The 9,288-nt window shown below is 49.8% G+C and overlaps 1 protein-coding gene across 2 annotated transcripts in view; it reads right to left on the minus strand.

Moving 5' to 3' along the window:
* Positions 1-2,045: 2,045 nt before the first annotated feature.
* CMTM7 (CKLF-like MARVEL transmembrane domain containing 7) overlaps positions 2,046-9,288 on the minus strand; it is a 56,469-nt gene continuing 49,226 nt past the window's right edge. Inside the window, exons 5-6 of one of the 2 annotated variants that reach the window (XM_010835552.1) lie at positions 2,624-2,700; positions 2,046-2,063 (exon numbers count right to left, since the gene is read on the minus strand). In XM_010835552.1, coding sequence (XP_010833854.1) covers positions 2,669-2,700 — 32 coding nt within the window. In that variant the 3' untranslated portion in view covers positions 2,046-2,063; positions 2,624-2,668. Of the gene's footprint in view, positions 2,064-2,623; positions 2,701-5,113; positions 8,291-9,288 lie in introns of those variants that run through there. The other variant, XM_010835551.1, reaches the window with a different exon arrangement.

Genomic DNA, 9,288 nt, shown 5'->3' on the forward strand with positions numbered 1-9,288 from the left:
ACCAGAAAAACATCTATTTCTGCTTTATTGACTATGCCAAAGCCTTTGACTGTGTGGATCACAGGAAACTGTGGAAAATTCTTCAAGAGATGGGAATACCAGACCACCTGATCTGCCTCTTGAGAAACCTATATGCAGGTCAGGAAGCAACAGTTAGAACTGGACATGGAACAACAGACTGGTTCCAAATAGGAAAAGGAGTACGTCAAGGCTGTATACTGTCACCCTGCTTATTTAACTTATATGCAGAGTACATCATGAGAAACACTGGGCTGGATGAAGCGCAAGCTGGAATCAAGATTGCTGGGAGAAATATCAATAACCTCAGATATGCAGAGGACACCACCCTTAGGGCAGAAAGTGAAGAGGAACTAAAAAGCCTCTTGATCAAAGTGAAAGAGGAGAGTGAAAAAGTTGGCTTAAAGCTCAACATTCAGAAAACGAAGATCATGGCATCTGGTCCCATCACTTCATGGGAAATAGATGGGGAAACAGTGGAAACAGTGTCAGACTTTATTTTTCTGGGCTCCAAAATCACTGCAGATGGTGACTGCAGCCATGAAATTAAAAGACACTTACTCCTTGGAAGGAAAGTTATGACCAACCTAGATAGCATATTGAAAAGCAGAGACATTACTTTGCCAACAAAGGTCCATCTAGTCAAGGCTGTGGTTTTTCCAGTGGTCATGTATGGATGTGAGAGTTGGACTGTGAAGAAAGCTGAGCGCCGAAGAATTGATGCTTTTGAACTGTGTAGCTGGAGAAGACTGTTGAGAGTCCCTTGGACTGCAAGGAGAGCCAACCAGTCCATTCTAAAGGAGATCAGCCCTGGGTGTTCTTTGGAAGGAATGATGCTAAAGCTGAAACTCCAGTACTTTGGCCACCTCATGCAAAGAGTTGACTCATTGGAAAAGACTGATGCTGGGAGGGATTGGGGGCAGGAGGAAAAGGGGAAGACAGAGGATGAGATGGCTGGATGGCATCACTGACTCGATGGATGTTGAGTTTGAGTGAACTCTGGGAGTTGGTGATGGACAGGGAGGCCTGGCGTGCTGCAATTCATGGAGTCACAAAGAGTTGGACACGACTGAGCGACTGAACTGAATGAGAATGAACTGTATAGCTCATGGAACTCTACTCGATTCTATGTGGTGACCTAAAATAGGAAGGAATGCAAAAAAGAGACAAAATATATGTATATATGTATATAGCTGATCCACTTTGCTTACAGTAGAAACTAATACAACATTGTAAAGCAACTATACTCCAATAAAAAAATTTTTTTAAAGCCCAGGAGCTGGAATCAGTATATTTTTCTATTGTGCCTCAGTCTTTTTGAGCCATTTCTCCAATAAGCTCCCAAAATAAGAGGAAATGAACCTCCAGGACCTTCCACGCTTGTCTTGATTGGCCGCTGGCCCTTGGGACCCTGCAGCAGGTTAGGTGAAGGTGAGATTTTCAACATCACGAGAACTAGAATATTAGGGGAAGGACATTTGAAACTGCTGGTCCATGTTTGTAAGAGAAAAAAAGAGTTACTCATTTCCCCTGGACCTCAGTGCACTTCTGGGGTCAGCCATGTTCACACCTGATCAGCTGAGATGTGTCACCTCCACATCAGGGATGATCCGAATCATCTTCCTTTCTGGTCCAGGAATTGCTACTTTTCAATGGCATAGACAGTGGGCAGGGGAGGGTGACCATAGAATATCTGGGTCAAAGTGGTCAAGTTTATCTACGTAGATTTGAACAAAATGAAACATCCACCCATCCACCTGCTGAGATCAAAGCAGGTGCAAAAGCCCTTGAATGCCTAGGAGCTCAGGTAGACAGAGGGGCCAGTCACTCTTGTGCAAGCTGCCAATAGGTGAAGACAGACCAGGTGGCCCTGTGGAAGTCCTCATTGAGGACTCTAGGATAGTGGACCAACGATACAAGTTTTTGCAGTGAAGACTTACTTCCACGATTCCTCACCAGGCATCTCAAGCTTTATGGTGGTTCCATTACAACTATGGTGGACTTGAGCACAGTCCGCTGGTCTGCAGTAGAGGTGATGGCTCCGCCTGCAGTGCAGGAGACCCGGGTTTGATCCCTGGGTCAGGAAGATCCCCTGGAGAAGGGAATGGCAACCCACTCCAGTATTCTTGCCTGGGAAATCCCATGGACAGAGGAGCCTGGCAGGCTATAGTCCATGGGGTCACCTGCAACTTAGCGACTAAACAGCAGCAAGAGGTAATGGCCACACGTGTTGGCTTTTCCACATATGTTTGTCTCAACACTGTTCTCTAGGTGTGGTTACTTCATATAACTATACATATAATGTAAATGTTGAATCTGAAAACTGTTATGTTTCCAAGGGGAGATCATCCAGTATATGGGATCTCTTTAAGAGTCCAGTCCTGGGGGGCCCAAAGACCTGACCATTAAAGCTGGGTCATAAGTGACAGTCCATGAGCTGATACACAGATATTGTTCACTGATTCCTGGGAGACCAGGGGTGGGCAGTGCACTGACTAGAAAGTTCCACGTGAAATTCAGCTCATCACATGGGACACCCACTGCTGCAGGCCATCAACCGTTTGCCTTCACTGAAAGGCTCTAGCATTATAGAGGACCTGCTCACCTTGGAGCAGGGTGGGCTTCTTCACTGATTCTTGTCAGCTGGCTTTCATGAGACTAGTACTCCATAAGGGAAGACACCTGTGGGTGAAGTCAGAGGCTTAGGGACTGGGCTTAATTGCAAGATCCATAGTGTTTTCACGACAGAACTTCCTAGAGCTCATCCCACCTACGGAATTTAGTTCAGATTTGCAGGATGTCAAGTTGGAGGCCGTTTCGACCAGAGGTTAGTCACGTTCACAGTCGCTTCTCAATGGCAGGAGGAAATTCTCAAAATCAGAAGCTCAACCACACACGTTAAAAAAAAAATGGTAGCTGTGAGGTGACGGACGTGTTAACCTGACTGTGGTAATCATTCACACAGTAGACATATGTCAAATCACCACACTATCTCCTTTAAATATGTAACATTTTATTTGTCTATTATATTTTTTGCCAAAATTTCTTCAACCTCTATGTTCTTCTGGTTTGTCAGATCAGATCAGTCACTCGGTCGTGTCCGACTCTTTTTGACCCCGTGAATCGCAGCACGCCAGGCCTCCCTGTCCATCACCAACTTCCGGAGTTCACTGAGACTCACGTCCATTGTCTATTATACTTTTTATTAAAACACCACCACCAGCTCAGAGGGCCAGGAGAACCAGAGGAGCCGTCATGGTAAAAGGCCTCCATCAGCTGTGCAATGAGTAACAGGCACCTGTTACTCACTGGTCTGAAGGAGGTGCTAGGGTACAGTGCGTAAAGCACTTCCAAGATTATTGGGTATCGAGGCCCTCATTCAAATACGGCCACAGGTCTGACGTCTCGGGGTGGAGCTTACAGGAATATTCTCAGGTGTAGGATGTACTGTCTCTAATTAGACAATATGCAAAGGGGCCAGTGGAGCTGGGATTTTTGCCATAATTTGTGGTTACCACCAAGTTGCTTGTTAACTGATTGTGAAACGTCTCTTTGAGCTGTGATGCAGCTCTTAAGATGGCTACTTGGAAGGCAGCTGAGGGGAGCGTGGGTCACTAAGCAAAAGCGTTTGGCCTGTGAAGCCGTTATAGAGACGCCTGCACACCCACCAACAGTTCACATGATAACAAGTTGTGTCCAAACACTGAAGCTCTCTCACTGGAGAATTCAGGGCCATGAGTGTATTGTGCGCTACGCCAGGTAGAAGCAAACTCGCCGCCACCCCCACCCCCACTTAAAAAATAAACTGTTGGCCATACCTCAGACTGAAGACTAAGAGCCAGGTATGAGGGAAGTGGCAGTTCCGTCCACGTTGGAAGCGTCGAGCGTGGCTGAAATGAACGAGGCCACCTTCTTCCCTAAGCACCCAGAGTCCATAGTAAAGCTCCCGGCTTTCATCGGCCTGACAGAGGGGGTGCAGCTCCCAAGGAAGCGTGGAAACCCCGTGCTGCACCCCTGGCCATCCAAAACCTCAGGTGAAAAGACCGTGCACCCTTTCTTCTCCCAGGAAGAAGGCGCTGTCTCAAATGTTATGCTCGGCGAACTTTACAGGGAAACGCCTATCCTGGAACTTGCATGTGACCCTTAGCAGGTTCTTACGAAAGAGAGGCAAGCACAGTCCAGACCAAAGCCAACCAAAGAACCCCCCGCAAAACTACAGCCAGTATTCTGTAAGTTCAGGAATATGCAGGGCTTCCCCCTGGGTGGGGTGAATCCGGAGAGACGATCCATACCTGAATTTTGTCCCTGCTTGTCCCATGGCTTTGGTTCACCTGGTCTGAGGGGAGTCAGCTCGCACCGAGTAGATCTTCGCGCGCAGGACTCGCGGACTCACTCCAGGTTCTCGCGTTGCTTCCTACGCGCAGGCTCACGATCCTCTGGTCCGCTCTGCCCGCCCATTTTAACTCTGTCAATCACCTGTCTTGGCTATTGTAAAATAGATTCATCTGTGTAGAGGTTTTCCTGGGTTGCCTTCTTCCTGGCATTCAGTGGCCTCCTTAACCAGGAATTTTATTTGGAAGGTGACTCACTTCTTGTTCAAACGACTTGCTCATTTGAGAATCTTGGTGGCTTTATGCCCACCCACTTCTTGCAGGGGGCCGTGGGGGGTTGTCCCTGGCCGTTCACCACTCCCTCCAGGCTATTTTCTTTCCTTGGAAGAGTCAGATGCTCCGAGCTCCAACCACTGGGGTCAGCAACCTTCCCTACTGTCTTCCAAGGTCGCCCCTGAGTAAGGCAGTTAGTTGGCACAGCTGTGGCCTATTTTTGGCTTGTACTCACAGACCCAGATGGACCACCTACCTGGGCAGTGAAGCCAGTAGGAAGCTGCCGAATGGACCACCCTGTGTGATCGTTTGCAGGGTCCCATGGGAGACACTGTATTAAAATCTGCCTCAGGACAGTCTGGGCTTCCCTAGTGGCTCAGACGGTAAAGAATCCGCCTGCAATGCAGGAGACCTGGGTTTCATGCCTGGGTTGGGAAGATCCCCTGGAGAAGGGCATGGCAACCAACTCCAGTATTCTTGCCTGGAGAATCCCATGGACAGAGGAGCCTGGCGTGGATAGAGGAGTCTGGCGGCCTACAATCCACAGGGTCGCAAAGAGTCGGCTGAGCAGCTAAACACAGGCCAGTCTGTCTCGGGTGAGGAGGACAAATGTACCCACTGACTGCTGTGTCCAATTAGCCAGCATCCCCCTACGGGCAGGAACTCTCCTAACTGCGGGCTGCACACCCATGGCGGGGTCCACAGGAAAGCTCTGGTGTGGCAGTCAAAAGCTGTCAGTGAAGCCTGCGGCCCAGCTCTGTGCTTGCCCTGGAGTGAAACTGGTCACAGCCTTTGCGGGGCAGACACGTGGTCCTTGTCTGGATTAAGAGATAGTGTGAAAAAGGGCCGAGAGGATGCTAAGTGTTGCCTGAAAGGAGGTGGGGGCGGGGGGTGGTGTGTCTGTTACAGCAACACAATGAAAGGATGACATACGGCATGGGGTCCTTTTCGTTTAATTATAAAGAACTGCCATACTTATCTGCACTTTTTAGGCAATACATCGAGTGAAACTAGAATTATGCGGTAAGAAAAGCAAAGGTGTGGTGAATGGAGATTTCGAAAGAAAGGAGAACTAGGAGCGGGGATGGGGTGAGAGGCGTGTAGTTAAATGTGGTCAGAAGCCGGTGATCAGCGCGTGAGCATCATTAAGTAGGGAATTATGATGCGTCTGAGTGCCTGAGGTTCCAAGAAAACCTGCAAGTTGTGCTTCTGATCACGAACCCTGGATTCGGATGTCTCGGCTTTCCGGGCCTGACAGCGGCGCTCCCCACGGCCACCAGAAGGCGGCGCCGCGGGCGCGGGGAGCCGAGCAGCCACCGGCGGGGCCGGGTGCTTCTCCGCAGAAGGAACAGAGCCCGCGGGGAGCAGTGGCGACGCCCAGAGGCACTCCCCGGGGAGGGCTCCGCCCGAGCGAGCGCAGGAAGCCGCTGACTTCCTGCGCCCCCGCCCCTCCCCTGCCTGCCCGAGGACCGCCGCTAGGAGTCGGGGGTGCTCTGCAAACCAGCTGCAGCCAGCCCACGCAAGTTTTGTTTGGCCTAAAAATCCAGATTTCTGCTTCTCTCAGACACGTGGGGCTTCTGGCGACCCCGGCGGCGCTTGCGGCCGCCCCTCCACGTGCATCCCCGGCCTGGCGTTTCTTTTTCCTTTTTTGATAGTTTCGACCAGATCAATAGCTTTCTGGCTATTGACTGTTTAATCCCTCTTCAGAACTGAATCCGGCGCAACACTTCATACTAGCGTTTCCTTTTCTGTACAACTCTATATAGAGTTAATCATGGTCTCTTTTTGACAGTGAATCCCCAACAAGCTTCCAGTTGCCTCAGTCTCCTTAGGACAAGGTTCAGAGGCATCAGGTATGGTCACCACGGCCTCCTGAGGAAGTTTCTCCCGCTGTTTTGCCTTCTCCAACCTGGACTGGTCGCCCTGTCCATTCGTCTGGTGTCTAGTGGGCAGCCTGGCAGCTCTCGTCAGCTCCAGGGGTGCCTTTTTTTTTAAAGCAGAGAAGTCCCCCTTGTCAATAGAAACCACATCAAATTCCATTATATAAAACTGAAAATATGGCATCCATATAAATTATTCATTTACATTTATAACACTTATAATGAAATCAGTCTATAAGAGTAATGACGTTAATTGGAACAGCATGCCAATTGGAGGAAGGCGCTAAATGGGGCTGTAGCCTCTTCTGTTCATTAATCTACCTGCTTTTGTGGCTGGAGGTGGAGGAAGCCTGGCTCTTCCAGGATATCCTGGAAGGTTCTCAGAAGCTCACCTCCCATTCCTGGTGTCTCCCTGGACCAGCCAAGGTGTAAGGCCAGCCTTCTCCTAGGGCTGTGTGAGGCAGGGTTCCCACTGTCAGTGTCATCAATAACAGAGGAGTGTACATCTTAAGATGTTAATATATATTTTGCACATAACATCAACATCCAGGGACTTCGTTGATGGCCCAGTGGTAAACATTCTGCCTTGCAATGTAGGTTCAATCCCTGGTTGGGGAACTAAGATCCCACATGCCTTGGGCAACTAAGCCTGTGTTCTGCAACTACTGAGCCTTGATGCCACAAATAGAGAGTTCGAGTGCACAAGGAAAAGATCCTAGTGCCTCAACTAAGACCTGACCCAGCCAAATTAATGAGTTAATTTAAAAAATAGGATAACTTTAAAAAATTTAAAATAAAAATTGACCTTTGTGAGCCCCTGTTCACTGCTACAGTCCAGAAACCACCCTACAGTGGGGAAGAAGTGGGACCCAAAGGCCTGCAGTATCTCCATGGCAACAGAAGGTAGCAACCCAGGCTAGGGACGAGGCTTGGGAGGTGGTGGCACAGGGAGTGGGCCAGCTTTGGGTCACCTGAGTATCCTGACTGAAGGCTCAGGCTGAGGACAGAGCCTTCAAGTCCAGGCTGAGCCTCCAGGTCCAGGGTGAGGACCTGGACTCAAACCCCATCTCCAGCCCTGACCTCATGTGCCCTCGCCTTTCTCCTGGGGTCTCCCCCCTCCTCCTCCCGGCCTTCGGGACAGGTGGGCTTCCTCATGGGGCCCCTGGAGGAAGGGCCAGTTCTGTGGCTACACCTGGGAGCCTCACTGAGCAGAAGTCTTTTCTTGTGGATGGTGAGAAACGTCTGTGCAGAGGCCTGCCCGATGGAGGGCACCACCCCACCTTCCAGGTCCCTCCCCAGGGCTCTGCCGCTTGTTCATGGGAGACCATGTGGGCCGACCCACTTTGGTCTCACCTCCCAGGGTCCCTGGTGTCAACACCCTTTCCTAGGCCTGCAGTGGTCATGATGAGTGAAAACTGGCTCTTGGTCCTTGGGGCAGGTCCCCACAGGTCCCATGCCCCCTGAAGTGGAAGTGAGGAGTCCTAACCATCCTCCCACTATGGGTCCAAATGTCCCTCCTCTCATATCTCCGCTTGGTCCTGCCTGGCTGGGACTGCTTGGTGGGTCACCTCCCTGCACTAGGAGCTGGGGTGGTGGGGGCAGAGTTTGGCTTACTCGTGGGCACTGCCCCTGAGATGACAGACCTGTATTCTCTAGACCTGCAAGAAGGCTTAGCTGTTAGAACACGGTGCTGCCTCTGCTGGGCTGTAGGTGGGCATCTCTGTCTTTCTCCATTTCCCAAGAAGCTTGTCAGTTACTTAGGAGCCTTAGACAGAAGGTCCTGCATTGCTTTAAGAGAAGAAAAACTCTTGGTGAGATATACGTAACAGAAAAGCTAACCATTTAAACAATTTTTAGGCATTAATTACATTCAGATTAATGTGCAGCCGTCACCACCATCTCCAGAATGTATTTTTTTTTCTTTTGGTGGCATGTGAGTTCTTAGTTCCCCAACCAGGAATCAAACTTGCAGCCCCTGCAGTGGAAGCAAAGAGCCTACCCATTGGGCTACCAAGGAAGACCCAACCAGAATAGAATATTTTCACCCTCCCAAACAGAAACTGTACCTACCCATTAAATACTCCCAATTCCGCCCTCCAGACTCTGGAGGCAACCAATCGCCATTTTACTTTCTGTCTCTGTGAATTTTGCCTACTCTAGGCACCTCATGTAACTAAAATCATACAGTCTTTGTCCTTTCATGTCTGGCTCGCTTCACTTAATATAATGTCTTCAAGGTTCATCCATGGTGTACCATGTGTCAGAATTTCCCGCTTTCATAAGGCTGCCCAAGTTGCTTTTGAGTCTTATGTGAATTATGCTGGTTTCCACCCTCAGTGTACTTTGAAAATACACAAGTCTTCTGAGGCCAGGATGACATGCATTCTTTCCTCCTCTCCCCTCTGGTGGGCATAGGAACCTAGTGGGTCCCCAGATAGCACGTGTTTCACTCTGGTTTGACAGCCTTCTTCTAATTTAATAAGAACTCCTGCAATTGGCCAAGTCAACATTTTATTTAAAAACACACATACACAATGGGAAAGGGCCCGTGACACCTTCCTAGCTGGTGACTGGCTGACCGCATGGTGCTACCACGAGGCTTCACTTTCAAGGAAGAGGGTGCCTTCAAGACTGGATTTCCAAGCGAGATAAATTAGATGATGGCTGTGTTGTCCGAAGAGAATTTAAGGCAGTGCTCCTCCCGAGGGCTGGAGAGAGGGACAGGCTTCACAGGAGTATTCAGAATCCCCTCCCCCCATCACCTTAAAGGTGGGGGGGTGCGGCTG

The sequence above is a fragment of the Bison bison genome, unplaced genomic scaffold (assembly GCF_000754665.1).
Source record: "Bison bison bison isolate TAMUID 2011002044 unplaced genomic scaffold, Bison_UMD1.0 scf7180017864043, whole genome shotgun sequence".
NCBI lineage: Eukaryota > Metazoa > Chordata > Mammalia > Artiodactyla > Bovidae > Bison > Bison bison.